The 18239-nt window shown below is 39.4% G+C and overlaps 1 protein-coding gene across 1 annotated transcript in view; it reads right to left on the bottom strand.

The window, feature by feature from the left end:
- Positions 1 to 17635, bottom strand: part of LOC115214501 (zinc finger protein 271) — a 36341-nt gene extending 18706 nt beyond the window's left edge. Inside the window, exons 1-3 of the mRNA XM_036504414.1 lie at positions 17484 to 17635; positions 8694 to 8738; positions 7671 to 8460 (exon numbers count right to left, since the gene is read on the bottom strand). Coding sequence (XP_036360307.1) covers positions 7671 to 8388 — 718 coding nt within the window. The 5' untranslated portion in view covers positions 8389 to 8460; positions 8694 to 8738; positions 17484 to 17635. The remainder of the gene's footprint in view (positions 1 to 7670; positions 8461 to 8693; positions 8739 to 17483) is intronic.
- Positions 17636 to 18239: the final 604 nt, after the last annotated feature.

The raw sequence follows: 18239 nt of genomic DNA, 5'->3' as shown, positions 1-18239 counted from the left end.
ATTGTATACAGTGCTCAGGTGCACCACAACTTGTCAAAAGTGCGTATAAAGTATATGCAGTAATGTACAAATGTCTGGGAAGTGAACAATGTATGAGTCAGATACATGCTTGCGTGTGTATGGAGGGGGGAAAATCAGGTGTAGTGTTGGCGAATCTCAGGAAGCATGGAAGTTTTGAAGGATGCAGTGCTCCGACAACTAACAACTGATGCCGGCAATTTGTTCCATGCTTCAGCAACTCTTAGCGTGAAAAAATGTTTCCTAAAGTCATGGGAGCTGTGCTGTTTTCTGACTTTGTAAACATGACCACGGGTGTTAGACAGGTGGAGTTTGAAAAGGTGCTCAGAGATGTTTGTGAGATGGTTAATAATTTTATGGGTGTTTGCCAAGTCAGCTGCCAGATGTCGGAGTTTCAATGTATCCATGCCCAGGGAAGTAAGGCATTCAGAATATGGCAAATGCCTGATGGAGGGTATTCTCTTGTATGGCAAATGTCTGATATATTGATGATGTACAGAGATGGAGGAGAAAAGTGCTGAATATGATCAACTGGATATTATATTTGCCTCAATGAAGGACTAGTGCACAAATGAAATGAGTATCACCAGGTATTAAAGATATTGCCAGATGTCAGCAAGAAAAATGCTTTTGTTGGAACTGACATGATGGAAATGGAGGATAAGTGGGTTAAAGGTACTTATATGATAACAGTAAAAATGCAGGAAACTCAGGATACTGAGTCTTAAAGAAGCTATGATAATATATTGCACTGCAAACCTGTCTAGTCTATATCAACAAGGAAGAACAGATGTTAAAATTATCTATATCATTATCAATCATCATCATCATCATCGTTTAATGTCCACTTTCCATGCTAGCATGGGTTGGACGGTTTGACTGGGGTCTGGGAAGCCAGGAGCCTGCACCAGGCTCCAGTCTGATCTGGCAGTGTTTCTACAGCTGGATGCCCTTCCTAACGCCAACCACTCCGTGAGCGTAGTGGGTGCTTTTTACGTGCCACTGGCACAGGGGCCAGGCGAGGCTGGCAATGGCTACAATTGGTTGGTGCTTTTTACGTGCCACCGGCATGGAAGCCAGTCGAGGTGGCGCTGGCAATGGCCATGTTTGGCCGTTTTAATAATTAAAATCACTACAATTTCCACTTGATTGTAATTTCATTCGATTTGATGTTATGTACTTGACTCAATAAGTCTCCTCAAGCATGGCATGTCACCCTATGATCCAAAGTACTTTTGAGTGAGCTGATTATGCGATGCTGGTGTAGGTTACAGCTGTGAACTCACCATTATTTGCTGGGTCTCCTCAGTCACAGCATACTTCCTGTGGTCTCGGCCTTTTGTCATTGCCTCTGCGAGGCCCAACATTCGAAGGTCATGCTTCACCACTTCATCCCATGTCTTTCTTCCACTGATTGGGAGTGGCACTTCACACACCTCTCCTCGTCCATCCACAGTACATGACTATACCAATGCAAATGTCTCTCTTGCATGCCACATCCAATGCTTCTTATGTCTAACATTTCTCTCAGGGTGCTTACATTCTGTTGTGTGTGTACACTGGCATTACATATCCAGTGGATCATGCTAGCTTCATTTCTTTCGAGCCTACACGTCTTCAGCAGTCACAGCCCTTGTTTCACTGCTGTGAAGAATAGTAGTTCGCACACATGCATCATACAACCTACCTTTCACTGAGAGAGAGAGGCCCTTTGTCACCAGTAGGGGTAGAAGCTTTCTGAACTTTGCCCAGGCTATTTTTATTCTGGTGGTAACACTCTCTAAGTAACCACCCCAACTACAGACTTGGTCACCTAGGTAGCAGAAACTATCAACTACTTCTAGTTTCTTCCCCTGGCATGTGATGGAATCTGTTTTGAGCATCTGTGGTGTTTATTACCCCTGTGCATTTGCTACACACAAAAGCTATCTTCCCAGTTAATCTTCCTTTGATGTTACTGCACCACTTATGTGTCCATAGCCTACACTGGGTACATCTTATGAAGGTTCTACCTACACCTCTTCTACAGGTCAAGCAGGGACACCTACCTGAGGTGGGGCAGTGTGATGTGTTCGTCTTCCTACCTACTAGAACTTTGGTCTTTACAACATTGACTCTAAGGCCTTTCAATTCTAAACCTTGTTTCCACACCCGAAATTTCTCTAGTTCTGGTAGTGATTCTGCTATAAAGACCAGGTCATCAGCATAGAGGAGCTCCCATGTACTGTATCTTGAACTCCTTTGTTATTGCTTGGAGGACTATGATGAATAAGAGGGGGTTAATCCTTGGTGAACCCCTACTTCTACCCGGAATTCTCCACTATACTTATTACCAATCCTAACCTTACTAACGGCATCTCTGTATAGGGCCTGTACAGCCCTAATTAACCATTCGTCAATTCCCAGTTTCCACATCACCCACCAGATAAGGACCCTGTCAAAGGCTTCTCCAAGTCCACAAAAGCCAAATATAGGGGTTTATCTTTGGCTAGGTATTTCTCCTGCAGTTGCCATACCAGGAATATAGCATCAGTAGTGCTTCTACTTGACACAAAACCGAACTGCATCTCATCTAAGCAAACACTCTAATTAGTTGGGCTATGACCCTCTCTGTGACCTTCATCACCTGATCCAGCAGTTTGATACCCCTGTAGTTATTTCTATCTAATGCATCACCTTTACCTTTGTAGCAGTTGACTATGGTGTTGCTACACCAGTCACTGGGTATGACTCCATCATGAACTACCTGGTTTACAATACAGGTGACTAGGCCACAGCCCACACCACCAGATGTTTTAAGCATCTCAGCAGTGATTCCTGATGGGCCGGGGCTTTCCCTGGCTTCATACCTTTAACTGCTTTCTCTACCAGGGAGCTGTCGATTCAGGTTGCTGGTCCCTGAATTGGGTCAACATTTGGCAGGCTTTCCTTTTCCCATTCAGCAGTCTTTCATTATGGCTTCTCCAAGCCTCTTTCTTTTCTGAATCATCAAAAGCAAGGGCACCATCATCCATGCGGACACATTTCCCTCCTATGACATCACAATTTTCTCTCACACAGTCTTGCAATCTAAAATACTTCAGTTCTTTGGTCCTCACGTCACTGGACATTGGCAAACTTCTTGGGAAAGGAAAAGCTAGGAGTAAACAACAACAAATCAAGTCTGGTGCCCTCTTTGATACCCTTTGGGAACTCCAGAGTAGGTGGAGCTCTCCAGCTCTGTAAGAAGATCTCTAATGTAAAACTCAGCATGCTGGTCACTGCAGCCATCTTAGCCCATTGAGCCACTGTGGTCAGGCCACCAGGTCTAAAGAATGGAACCTGATTGCATGGACTGATTCTCACTTTGAAATTAAGGGCAGGCAGGAAAAAAAGGCCTGCAGCATCAAGGATTGGTTTACATAACCAGAAGATGTGCCACTCTTTCTCATGTTGATCATCAGGCATGAAGAAACTGCGAAAAGAAGAGTATTTGAAGTATATAATCAACTGTAGCAATATTGATATCCTCACTGTTTGAGAAAAACCTTAGGAATGATCTCGTTTGAGATTACAACCATCTTTGGCTAGATTAACCCTGTTGTGTCCACTGATCTGATTGGTTAGCATCTAGAACGGCTTGTCATCCTTCATTCATTTCCTTTGGCACTGTATAATATATCCATGTATTATGGCTTCACTTATTATTATGTTAGGATGCGATCGTGCGGCGCAAAAGAGGAGACCTTGTCACCAACCTCCTTACGTACGGTCGTACATATCCCTACATAACTTTCTCCAAACCATGTAGCCTAGTACCTATTTTATTCTTTTACTGGTTTCAGCCCTTAGGCTGTAGGCAATGCCTTACAAAGTTTTGCTGAACAATGTTTAGAAATTATTATTATAAGTATCATTGTGAGTGAGATCGTTGTCAGAGCAACAAGCTGGCCTTCGTGCCGATGGCACGTTAAGCACACCATTCGAGTGTGATTGTTACCGCGTCGCCTTACTAGCACTTGTGCTGGTGGCACGTGAAACATTCAAGCGAAGTCATCGCCAGTGGCACTGAACTGGCTCCTGCGCAGGTGGCACGTAAAAAGCACCATTTGGGCATGGCCGTTGCCAGTACCACCAAACTGGCCCTCGTGCCGTTGGCACATAAAATCACCCACTACACTCTCGGAGTGGTTGGCGTTAGGAAGGGTATCCAGCTGTAGAAACTCTGCCAGATCAGACCTCAGTCAAATCGTCCAACCCATGCTAGCATGGAAAGCGGACATTAAATGATGATGATGATGATGATGATGATGACTGTCACATCATTGAAGACTCAAATCTTTGGATTTGGTTTTACCACATTCCTGGTTTAACATCAGATCCTGCTCCCCAAGTTTTTACCATATTTGGTTATTTTTCTAAATTCTTTCTCTTTGACCATAGATGTATACTGAGAAGGTTGTGTGCTAATAAATTCATAAAAATTCAACTTATTCAATAATATTCTCATGCATCATTAAGGAAGACTCCCCTTTTTTTTTTCTGTCTTCTGTGAATGAAATATTCTAGTAGTTGCTCTGAGATAGCAGGGGACACAACGCACAGCTAGTTGTGACATGATATAGCATGGAGTGAACAACAGGTCACCATAATGCATCCCGAGTTCGTAAAGTTCCATGTATAAATTCATTAACTGAAATTGGTTTCTTCATAATAATTCTGTTCTTTCAGTAGGATACAATCTGGTAGTAACTTGTTTACATGGTATAGACGTGGCTGTAGTTAGGAAATGTACTTCCTAACCACATGGTTTGAGGTTGAGTCCCACTCACAGTGTGAAATGTTGTGCAAAGTATCTTCTACTACAGCCCTGGACTGATTGAAGCTTTGAGTAGAATTGGTAGATAGAAGCTGAAAGAAACCAGTTGTTTCTTTGTTAGTTTGTGTGTGTGTGTGTGTGAGAGAGAGAGAGAGAGACAGTGTGTGTGTGTGTCCTTGTCTTGGACATCACATGATAGTTGTAAATGAGTCTCACCATCATTCTAGCAGTGTTGTTTATTTCCAGTATTCTATGAAAACCTGTCTGGCCATGGAGAAATATTACTCTGCTTAGAAACAGGTGGGGGTTGGAGACAGGCAAGATATTCGGTCGTAGAAAATCTCCCACAATGAACTCCATCAAATCCATGCAAACACAGAAAAGTGGACATTAAAATTATGATGATGATGATCTAATAATATACACTTAGAGATAATGATGTCCTTGTGTTTATTTCTGAATAATACTCATGGCCGCGTAGTTGGTTCAACATGGTAGCACAGTACATATGCTCTGAGTGAATAATCACCATACAACATTGCCCATGATTCAATCATAAGTCATAAATGTAAAAATTTTTTCTCAAAATCAAAGTGAAATTTGATGAGAGGCACGAGCACCATACGAGCGTGATCGTTGACAGAACGGCTAACTGGCTTCGATGTCAGTGGCACATAAGAGGCACCATTCGAGTGTGATCGTTACCAGCGTCGCCTTACTGGCACTTGTGCCCCGTGCTAGTAGGGTGCTAAGAGCACCATCCGAGCGTGATCGTTGCCAGAGCAGCCAACTGGCTTCCGTGCCGGTGGCATGTAGGAGGCACCATTCGAGTGTGATTGTTGCCAGCTTCGCCTTACTGGCACCTGTAAAAAAATTGAGTGAAGTCGTTGCCAGTACTGCCCCCCGTGCCAGTGGCACGTAAAAGCACCCACTATACTCTCGGAGTGGTTAGCGTTAGGAAGGGCATCCAGCTGTAGAAACTCTGCCAGATCAAGACTGGAGCTTGGTGAAGCCATCTGGTTCGCCAGCCCACAGTCAAACCGTCCAACCCATGCTAGCATGGAAAGCGGACGTTAAACAATGATGATGATGATGATTCTATCAAGATATGAAGAAAAGGTATCAGTTGTCTTGAGTGTCCAACAGTAAGAGGCTTTACGCTGAATAAGTGTCAATCTGATCACCATAACCTCCTTTCTTTAGCCTTTATGCCAGTTAAAGAATATAATTAACTCTCTAGTATTCAGACTGCTCTATCAAATATAATGCTTATTTATTCCCATTGTTTTGAATAAATCATAGTGTCTCATAGCTTCAAAATTTTGGCAATGTGATTGATTTTAGAACACTGTATGCATAAGCATATCTAGCCAGTTTGAACATGAAACAGGTAGATTATTTGGGTCAGATATGGCCAGTTTAAATACTTAAGGATTAAGGCAGTAAATATTAGAATCAGTAGAATTTTGAATTAAATGTGGTAGTTATTTATGGTCTGAATTCACCTTTTGTTATGGTAGCTTTTGTTTTTCATCCCATTAGAGTTAATAAAAAAATATCAGTAATATATTGAGAATTCAATCAACTATGCCACACTCCTACACATTTGTGTTGCATCAATTTAAGATATTATTATTATTATGAATATTGGGCATGATCGAAATTGATCAAGTTGTGAACTAATAATACCTTGAGGTATAAAGTTACATCCCTATATATTTTCAGTTCAAATCCTGCTAGGCTTTAATTTAATAAGTACCAGTAATACACTTGTTTCAACTGATAACACCTCTCTCACCACAACCTGTGGTTTTTCAGTGTGTAAGAAATTGTCCTTATTATTATTAAGAACACAGGTGCAAGCATGGATGTTGGTTGAGAAGTTCACTTCCCAACCACATGCTTCCAGGTTCAGTCCATGCATGCAGCACCTTGGGAAAGTGTCTTCTGTTATAAGAGTCAGGCTGACCAAAGCCTTAGGAGTTGATCTGGTACAGAAACTGAAAGAACCGCACGCGCGCTGTGCATGCATACATACACAGGCACACAGTCCCTTACTTTTAAAATAGGTGAAGCTTATCAACAGAAAGGGTATTCAACTATTACTTAGTACTTCAATAATATAAGCCTCTTGTCCACACTGGTTTTAAAAAAATAACAGATGTAAAAATGAATGAACTGGATGGCAGAACCATCAGAGTGGTAGACAAAATGCCCTGTAGTATTTCGTTATATACCTTATGACTGTTAATTCTTAGTGGTCCTGGATAAACTGAAGTTAGTTTTATTGACTAGAAATCTCTTTAACCCTTTTGTTACTGTATTTATTTTGAGATGCTCTGTGTGTCTTTCAATTATTTTAAATATAACAAAGAATTTAGTAAAATAACTCAGTTATCATTCAGCTAGTGTTAGGTATATAAATTGCGACTAAGGTTTGGTGGTATACTTTAATGCAAAACTTATGAAAACAAGACATTTGTACTACAGAGTCAGAGCCGGTTTTGGCCGGGCTGGTAATGAAAGGGTTAATATATTATGGCCTTGTGCCTACATTAAAAATTATCCTTGTTTTTGTCATGAGCAGTGTTATGTCAAGGACAAGGGTGACTTGTTATTCTGACAAATTCTATTTACTTCTCTCATGAAATACTGGGTTAAATAGCTTCATTCCTCTATGGAAGGGAAAGTAATCTATGGAGACAAAAAAATTTGCAATAAAAAATGTTAAATCAAATTTTCTTTGAAATATTATTATTATTATCATCATTATTATTGAGTTGAAATACAAAAGAAAATATTAATTTAAAAAAAAAACTTATACCATCTTTCAGCCCAAATAAAAACACAAATTAGTCTCTATGTATTCTTAGATGACTTGTTAAAGCAACATTGTCCAGAAAGTTGTCCCCGCATATCTTACAGCGTAAAATATTCGATTTCAGCTGTGGCTCAGGTTTGGCGTGTGTTTTCATGTGTGCCTTTAATTGGAGGCTAAGTGAGAATTCTTTCCCACATTCCTTGCAAGGAAACGTTTTCTCCTTCTTATGTATTCGAATGTGGCCTTTCAAAGCGGCTTTAGTAGTGAAATTCTTGCTACAGGTCTCGCACTGGAATGATTTCTCTTCTCTTGTGTGTTTCTTCAGGTGACATCTTAAAGTGGAATGGTCCGTAAAGCTGTCCCCACACAACGTGCAATGGTAAGGCTTTTCCCCGGTGTGAATCCTCAGGTGTTTTTTCAATGTGGATCTTTCAGTAAAATCCTTGTCACATATATCACAATGAAAAGGTTTCTCTCCAGTATGAGTTTTTATGTGGTTTTTTAAGGTGTAATTCTCGGAGAAATCCTTGCCGCAGATGTCACAGTGGAAAGGCTTCTCACCCGTGTGTGTTCTTATGTGTCTTGTCAGGTGAGAGTTTTTCAAGAAGTCTTTCCCGCAGATGTCACAAGAGAAACGTCTCTCTACTGTATGGGTTTTCAAGTGTTTCTCCAATAACGCATGAACAAGAAATTCTTTGCCACAGACTCCACAGTAGTATGGCTCAGCTTCAGAATCTGGCAACAATTCCATTTTGCAGAGGTGAATCTCTCTTTAATGATCACTGAGTTATAGGTCTGATACTTCAGCAAGTTGCGCTTGGCACTGAAATATAAAGAAATGTACCATTTAATTGTGCTGTTTCAGAACATTTCAAACAATACAAATGGGAAATGCTAAAGCTGTTATTTCTTTAAAGGTACATCACATAATAGGAAGACAATATGAGACAGGATACTTCAAATCAAACAAATGTTTTGCAGACACATCCAGTTTATATCTTTGACAAACATACATTAGTCAGTTGAACCAATGAGAGCCTCTAAGAAGTTACTTGCCTGGTTAAAAATAACAGCCACATAGCCTTCAAATAACAGTGTCATCTTAAAAACAAAAGACATATTAGACAATGTAGTCCTGGATATACAAAAGAGTGGGATGATCATGGCTAAAATTCCTTTCATTACAGGTCAACTTCATCAGGGCTGACCATGTATGTATGTGGTGGGGGGTGGGGAAACAAAAATAATAATAATATAAATCAGCTAGCTGAAAACGAAGGTATTAACATATTGTGTCCATTTGTTTATCATAGGTGTCATGTACACATGTCCATGTTGGCACGACTTAAACTGGACTTCAAATCAATGTTCTACGTAACTTTTCATACGCATCAGACCTAACCAAAGATCCATTCTCTCTCTCTCTCCTCTTAGGTCTTGTTGGTGTACCCTTACTGTGTACATCTATGACTCGCAACACCCAGTACTTCTTCAATTATCAGATGTCAGCTATGCCATGGTCTCTTCAGAAAACTGACAATTGATACTTTTAATTTTTTATGCTCAATTACTTGCTCAACCTTTCTCTAATGTTATCATTGCAAATTAACTCTTTAATTCTTTCCAATAAAATTTTTAAAAATTATATTTAGAATACCTGGATTGATTTAGTAACCCTTTTGATACCAATAATTAAGACAACCTCTATGACAAACTTGTTCTTTTTAGAGTAATCTAAATTAAGACTCACCATTAAAATTTCATATTAATTTATGTTTAAAGTACAATCTTAAAATGGGAAAATTATTGTAGTAAATTCTTCATTTATGTTCAAAAATAACTGAAACAAAAAAGTGTATTAACAGATGTATGGCAACAACAGTGTTACTGAGACTCAGGTTGTGAAAATTATCCTTTCTTACAGGCATCCATTTACAAACTCTTTCAGGTTTTAATGATGACAATAAGGAACCAAGCTATCAAGGACATGCTTATGCTTTAATCTTTTCATTGGAACAACAAAGGAATGTCTGCATAGTCACTCAGCATGCTCAATGAGAACCAAATCTCCCTCAAAAAAGCCCTCACTACTTCCTTAGACACAAAAATGTACAGGACTAATTTCTGTAGTGTAAAAAGAATGAAAGACAACACTCTCGCTGAAAATGATTTAATATTATCAGAGGGAATTTTTCTATAGGATACGTATAACTCAGTACAACTGGCCAAGAAAAGGTGGTTACCTACAACAGCGAGTTGTAACTCATTTGGCTGTTAAGAGATAAGTGAGTTAATCATGGACATCATTTCACAATGGAATGGAGGACAAAATTGCTGACTTTCCAGACGGTTGTTTGATAATGAACTTCTTTGGCTACTCATAAAATTTTAAGACAATATAGCCACAGATACTTGGTCAGTTCTGTGATAAAGGTCAATACAAGCAAAGTTCACCAAATGTACAAAACAACTGTGTACTAAGCATATATATATATCTTCATTCAATATTTAGACCTTTTGTATACTATAACAGCTTTCTCAAAGTCTACTGAAGTACAGAACACAGGATCCATCCAAAAATCATTTTTATTAACCCTTTAGCATTTAAACTGGTCATATCCAGCCCAAATATTCGACCTGTTTTATGTTCAAACTGAACTGAGATCCAGCCTGTTACACCTACCTTGCAATGTCATAAAATAATGAACAATCACATCACTGAAATCTCAAAGATAGAAAAGCAATGCTTGATTAATTCATAAAAATGTGAATAAATAAGCATTATATTTGAGAGAGTAAGCTGAATGCTAAAGGATTAAACTGGCCACATCCAGCCCAAGAATTCTGTTTTTCATCACCAAAGTCTCAAAGCTACGAGGTAACGCCTGATTAATTCAAAACAATGTGAATAAATAAGCATTACATTTGACAAAGTAATTTGAATGCTAAAGGGTTAAAGGTTAACAAATGTAAAATGCAGCTGTCAGAGATTTGTCACCTCTACCACCACCACCACCATTACTCAGTCATTCTCCTTCTCTAGTATGTCTTATTTGCTTTTGAGACAATATTTTTGTAAAATTGTAACTAGAATGCATTGCCTATGTGTGTCAGTGTTTTTATATCATTACCGTCATTTTGCATCTGCTTTCTGTGCAGACATAGGTTGGACAGGTCTTTTCTTATTGGGAGTGACCGTTTCCACAGACTTGTTCTCATATGTGTTACTTGAATTCGTTTCTATGGCTGGATGCCCTTTCTATTGCCAAACACTTTACACTATATATTGGGTGTGTTTTCTTGTGCTACCAACACTAAAGCGGTTGAATAAAAGGGAACTCGGAACCCTTTGCATTCTTTAGTCATTTACCAACTACATTACAACCAGTACTGGGTGCATTCTATACCAGCATTAGAGAGAATTCAAAATAACCAAAACTTTGGAGGAATTTTAGCAGTAACTTTTTACTTGTTTAATGGACGGATTGTATTAAATAGTTGTTTGGTACATAACTTTAAAAAAGGGTTCTTATATGAAACTATGATGGAAATTTTGCCCTGTAACAACTTTAACTGAAGTAATTATTGAGGTTTCCATTCAAGTTTGAATACAGGTGGTTTTGAAAGGAAGGGATGAAGTGGAAACAGGATGCAGTTTCATTGAAAGGTTAAAGATAGTATCAGTCAAGAAACTGTGGTTTCCTACAGCAGAGAATTTTATCTCGAAAAGGATGTTTAGACATAAATGAGCCGATCATGGTCACTGTGTAGCACTTGGAAGCAGGACAGAAAATGCTGACCTTCCATCAGATAATGGATGGATTCAGCCATGCAAGCTTTAAAATTTTAAAACGATATGACCACATTACAGCCAGTCTGAGAACAACTGGCTCTCATACAAAAACAAGCACCCCACCCAAATTTTAGTGAAATACTTCTTCCCCCTATTTCCATTAATGAGAAGATAAAATTTGCATTCACATAATCCTTCTTTCTTTGTCATGCATGGTGTTGGACATGTGATCTTGGGTTCAGTTCTAATGCATGGCACCTTCAGTAAGTGTCTTCTACTATAGCCCTGGCTGACCATAGTCTTATGAGTGGATTTGGGAGAATATATATATATATATATATATATTTTTCCAAATCCATGACAAGGCTTTGGTCAGCTGGGACTTTATAAGTGTATAAAAATATATATTAGCAACAGAGCAAGTATTGATACCGAGATGTAATATTTATTCCCACTTAAACACGAATGTTCTGTTAGAACAAACTATACTGCGGAAGATACCAAGAGAGAAACTCTCATATTGGCTTTTGGTGCAAAATGCACTCTTGCACATGTGTGCACCCTTGTCTGTAGCTCATGTAACAGTTGTAAATGAGCATTACCGTCATATAAGCAATGTTGTTTATTTCCAGTATTCTGTGAAAATCATGTCTGGGCATGAGGGAAATATATTCCTTTGCTTGGTTGGTAACAGGGAGCTGTAGAAAATCTGTTTGATTCATGCAACAATGGAAATGTGGACATTAGTCAACAATGGTGATGATGATGCAGTCTGCTCCGCTTTATCACAGGCCTTTTCCCATGAGAAACACTGTACTGTACCATATAAGAGGAATCATCTATGCCACACAAAATGTAAACAAACACCATACATTTTGGTCACAATTCCATTGCCTCCATCATTTAAGTACAGTTCCTAATTACCACTTTCTTTCCACGTCCTTAAAACACATGCTGACAATCCAATGAGGATGCCTCTTATTGTTCAATCAACCTACAAGGAGTAGCAGTCAAATTTCCTCTAGTCTCTTAATCATGGAAGGACACATTAGATAACAAGGTGCTGGATACAATATTGATCACCACTGAGATCTGCTGCATCAGGGCTGACCTGTCATCATCATCATTCAGCATCCATTTTCCATGCTGGCATGAGCTAGAGTTTGACCAGACTGGAAAGCCGGAGTGCTGCATCAGGCCCCAGTCGGTTTTGGCTTAGTTTCTACAGTTGGCTGCCTTTCCTACTGCCGACCACTCCACAGAGTGTGCTGGGTGTCCTTTACCTGTCACCAGCATATGTGCCTTTTATGCATCACAGCACAAGTTAAACAATAACAGTAGCAATGAGGGAGCTTTACCTAAGTTTCTCAAGCTGCTAAAAATATAAACCAAGTCTCATTTTAATGTCATAAACAAGGAAGGACACATTAGATGACGTAGTCCAAATCCTTGATATTCTATGACTGAAAATCAAACAACAAAAAAAAAGGGAAAACAATATGGTCACAGATGGCACATATGATACTAGACAGGCCTGGGTGTATACAACACTGTTGTCCATATATATCTCCACTACTTTGCTTATAACTCCACATAGATACTTGTGTGACTGTGTGGTTGAGAAGCAAGCTTGCTTCCCAACCATGTGGTCTTGGGTTCAGTCCCACTGTGTGACACCAAAGGTGGCTTCTACTGAAGGGCCACACCAATCAAAGCCTTACGAGTGGGTTTGGTAGAGAGAAACTGAAACGGGCGTTAAATGATGATGATGTATGTGTGTCTATTCTTGTGACTTAGCGACACGGTTTGTTGTAAACGAGCATCACCGTCATACAAGCGATGTTTGTTTCCAGGTCGAGAGTTGGTGACAACAAATTCCGTTTCACCTCTGTACGCATGGAAAAGACATTAAACGGTGATGCTACAAACAATACATAAACACATACACGCGATAACTTCCCTCAGTTTCGGTCGACTAAATTCCACCCACAAAACCATTTTTCAACGAAAGCGTACTGTAAAAGATATCTGCTCAAGATGTCGCGCACTGGAATCGAACTCTGAAGCACAAAGTTGCGAAACGAATTTCTTAACTATACGTCTATGCCCGCGTTCAATAGGTAATGATTTTCTTTCGTACGTTGGCAACTAGTTTTTCTCTCTCTCTCCTTTTTTTTGAAAGAAACAATCTAACTCAGTCTACATTACTTCTAAGCAGTAAATGAGGGTGAAGGAACCAACGAAACGACTTCTTATAACAATGTGGAGGGAGAATATATCCCTGGTAAGAAAGGAATACGCGGTTCAATTTACTCAACAGATAGAATCAATCTCTAATCTAGAAAGTTTGGCTTCAGAGAAATAAGTATCAAATACGTTGCGAAAGAGGGACTAATCGATGTGGTTTACCTAATAACGTTAAGGTACCTTATTTATAAGCAACTGGATCCTCGCTGGATTTTATATTCCCCAAACCATGCTAAATAACAGCTGACAACAATAGCTGATATTGTTTAATTACGGCCAAGGAGCCGAGCAACGTTACGAGGGAAAAGCTACAGTTGGGTGTTTCAAGGTTGTATTTCCTTCCCAGAAGCACAATCTGGTCCCTACCAACCTACATGCAAGTGGAGTGAGGGAAGAAAACACGCACGCACGCATACATTGCCGGAAATCAGTTTCAGATAGTAATTAACTTGTAATAGAGGGTGAGGTACGATAGAAGGGGTGATAAGGGAAAAGGGTGAGGAAACAGAGCGGGAGAGTTAATAAGACGGAGGGGGGTAAGATGGAGGGTGAGGTAAAGAGAGATGTGACTTGATAAAAGAGAGAGATAAAAAAAAAGGGTGAGGTAAAAGAGAGAGGTGGCGACGTGGTAAAAGAGGAGATGAGGAAAGAAAGTTATGAAGCGATAGGGTGGAAGTGAGAGGGAGATTAAGAGATATATGAGATGATGGAGAAAGAAAAGGAGAGTGGTGAGAGTGAGAAAGAGAGAAACGAAAAGGGAGAAAAGAATTTAGGCAGGTCAGGTGGAGAGAGAGAGAAAGAACAAAAAGTAGTGGGCAGATAAGTGGATGAAAAGGGGACGGGAGGGGCTAATGTTAAAGTAGAAAAGTATTTTGCCCCGAAGCAGCCTTGAATATTCAACTCTTAATGCAGTTATAGCCATTAAATAAACCGACAAAATAGCACTATTAAACCTGGCATTACCTGAGTCCATTAACAAATGGGACCAACCAACTAGGTGAAAATGCTGGGATTAAGGAGCCTTCATGCCACCCCGCCCAGTAAAATTTTCGTTTAGCCAATAATGGTTGCAGTATATTTATAATATCGAGTATGGCAGCTGTTTAAAGTAGATATAGTAACGGTCTAATTAATAACATCTATCATCGGTAATCTGCTACAAATAACCGACTAAATCCAATCATTAAAAGCCCAGTTAGATTTTTACGCATAAAATTGTTCGAAGTTGGTTAAGAGGTTCAAATTACTTTTCGGAGGGATTTTTCTGCTCAATTATTTATTGCTTCTATAGATTATTTGAAACGTAAATAATACAGGCCGTAATCTAACAGACTAATAGTGTATAAATTTAGTTGTCTATCTTTTATAGACTGCCCCCGTCCATTACAATTATTGAGTGGTGAGTTGGCAGAAATAGAGTAGAGCACTTGATGTCACCCAGTATTTTAGTTATGCCCCTTTACATTCTAAGTTCATATTTCGCTGGGGTCGACATCACCTTTCATCAAACACACGTTGATAAAATAACTGTTTTTACATATAAACAGAAAGCATCGAGCCCAATACCTGACTGTTGCTTCATTTTATCGATCCTGAAAGGAAGAGGGGCAAAGTTGAGCTCAGCGTGATTTGAAACCGGAACGTAAAGAGCAGGATAGAAATACCGAAACGCATTTTATCGGACGCTTTAACGACCCTTCCAAAGATAAAATACCAATCAGGTAGTAGGGGCGATTTAAATGACTATATTCTTCCTCCAAAATGTGAGGGTCTTGTACCAAAGTTAGAAATCACTATCATTAATATCCCCTTAATATCGCCCTTGTGGCAAATAAAGAATTAATTATTATTGTTGTTAATAACTCTGCGAAGGTTAGTGAGTGGAACGACAGTGCCTAGATGCCTTCCGCTACATTTTGAGTTCAAATCCTTCCACAGTTGATAAAAGAAAAACAGTTAAGTAACTAAGTCGGTGCAATCAACTACATCCGCCTTTTATAAAAATGTGGAAGTGGCATCACTTGAAAACAAAACCATTATTATAACTAATAGAGAAAAGGGAAAGCAACTTTCAATGGCTTTGAACTTGAGGAATTGACCGTCCATGATGCCGCAATCCTAAAGTGGGAATCTCTTCTCACCATCCTGCTATCGTAATGATTTCTATTATTTGTCACAGGGGTATCAGATGATGAGATCGACGTGTTAAATTCGTAGTGAGCAAACGAATGCAAAGAAATTCGTGATAGATTCTTAAAACCCATGATTGATAATGCAAAAATGCGTTGTTAATAAAGTGTGTGTACAGTAAGACAGAGTACCAGGATTCCGGTGGCCGAGAAGAAAATTTCCTGAACCCTAGAGCTGATGATAGTAGACACAGACAAGATATTGAGAAAATGTGGAGGATAAAAGCTAATCTTTAGAAAAACGGGGACGTGAGTGTGTATTATCCACGAGGTCTGGTGGTGGAGATAGATACTGGACCACTGAGTCATGTGTGTACCACACTAAAACACTTGCTTATTTAACTTCAATAGAGTGAAGTGTTTTTTTACATTGTTTTTTTTTTTTTTTTTTTTTGGTTTAATTAAAGATGTATATGCCTCTGCTATGTCCGGTCGGTTATTTTCGTTGGTTGGATCCATACGAAATACAACGGTACCGACCTTAGGTGAAAAAACAAAAAGAGACATGAGAATGTGAAGAATGGTGGGCGGGAGAGATAAACTATCTTTGTATGGTCAGTGATATAAAATAGATGTTACAATGCCTAAATGACCTACCGTCCACCTCCCCTTGTGTTGAGTATTATGTACAGAAATTGGTGAGAATGATCAAATAAACAAGTCTGGCCAACTTGGAAGGCATCGAACATGGAAGTTGCTTTGATCAGAGAATTGGTGGGAGTGGAGTGTGCAGCGGAGTAGCAATCGTTGTTGCCAGCCTTTCCGCAATAATTGTAATTGCTGAGAGAGAGAGAGAAAGGTTAGGGCAATCTCCAGGCAAAAGGTACTGCAATAATAATGAACAGTAATAAAAATACATAGAGGGACACGCGGAGGAGGAAATACGACCATTTGATCGTTAACGGAAAAGAAAGATGAAGGTTAAAATACTCTGCTCGAATGAAAACATATAAAGAATCATCATCGACAACAACAAATGCACTCATATACAGTTTAACAACAACAATAATGAGGCCAATAAACAGAATAATAAAGGAGAAACTGTAATAAAAAGGGGGAAGGTCGTTGAGTATATTTTATAGGAGAGTTTTAAAACAATGCGAGAATATTAACGGGATTAAATTTTTTAGTGAAAAGATTACAGTAATCCAAGACAGATTTATATTGAAAGCTCTACGAACATTTCATAGTGGGCCAGAAAAGAAAATAGTGGGGGTGGTTAATTGAAATGTTTCACTAATTTAAATGAATGACTTCAACACCATTCGAACCCGCATAGACTAGATTAATAACTTACGGTTAAATTCTTAGTCGGCAGAGTGGCAAAAGAAAACCACCTCTGTCTGATGGCGGAGATCTTTATTTTATACTATCACATTTAAAAGTGTGTTGTGTGATTTCTCTAGTCTGCTGTAATTAAAAGCTCAGCAACAAATCTCTCCGTCCACCATCAACACAAACATCTGAGAAAACAAAGCCACAGACTTCGTCATCGGCTGAGAAGACGCGATGGATGCGTGTGGCAAATGTTTGGTAGTTAATAGGTTTAGTATAATTGGTATGCAACAGGACTGTAAATACAAATGAGGGTAGATTAAGAGAACGAAGCATACCTACCTGGGGAGCAACGATCGCTTTCCTGCCGACGGAGATGTCAGCAAGGGAAGTTAAACCGAAAGGAAGTAGTAAGAGGTGTGGAGGATTATTAGGGGAGTGTTAGGACTTCTTGAAACTATGGATGGCGGTACGAGATGTAATCGCTAACCAGAGAAACTACCTTCTCTATGGATGGATATGTGTATGCGTACACATCTCTCTCTCTCTCTCTCTCTCTCTCTCTCTCTCTCTCTCTCTCTCTCTCTCTCACACAAATATATCTTTTACGAAAGACACGGCAGTCGATTACTGTAGGCGCTAAGAAGTTTACTTCCCAACCGCATTGTTTCAGGTTCAGACCCACTGCGTGACACCTCGGGCTAGTATCTTCTACTTTAACCCTAGGCTGACCAAAGTTTGTGATTGCATTTGGTTGATGGAAACTGAAAAGTAGCAGGACATATATCATCTTCGTAGTCATTTTCATTTAACGTCCATGTTTCATGCTGGCAGGGGTTGGACGGTTTGACACAATCCAATGGACCCAAAGACTACATTACGCTCCTGTGTCTGCTTAGCATGGTTTTTTATAGCTGGATACTCTTCCTAAAATCACTTTACAGCATATACTGAGTGCTTTTTACATGCCACCAGTACTGATGAGGTTGCGACGCAGTCTGCAAGACTATGAACCTCAAATGGTAGGGGAAACTTTATGCTCAGAGAATGAGTAGAAAAAAGTAAAGTATGTAAGAATAGGACCAGAGCAGAACAGGT

The sequence above is a fragment of the Octopus sinensis genome, linkage group LG7 (assembly GCF_006345805.1).
Source record: "Octopus sinensis linkage group LG7, ASM634580v1, whole genome shotgun sequence".
Lineage (NCBI taxonomy): Eukaryota > Metazoa > Mollusca > Cephalopoda > Octopoda > Octopodidae > Octopus > Octopus sinensis.
This window is presented reverse-complemented; position numbering and strand designations above follow the sequence as displayed.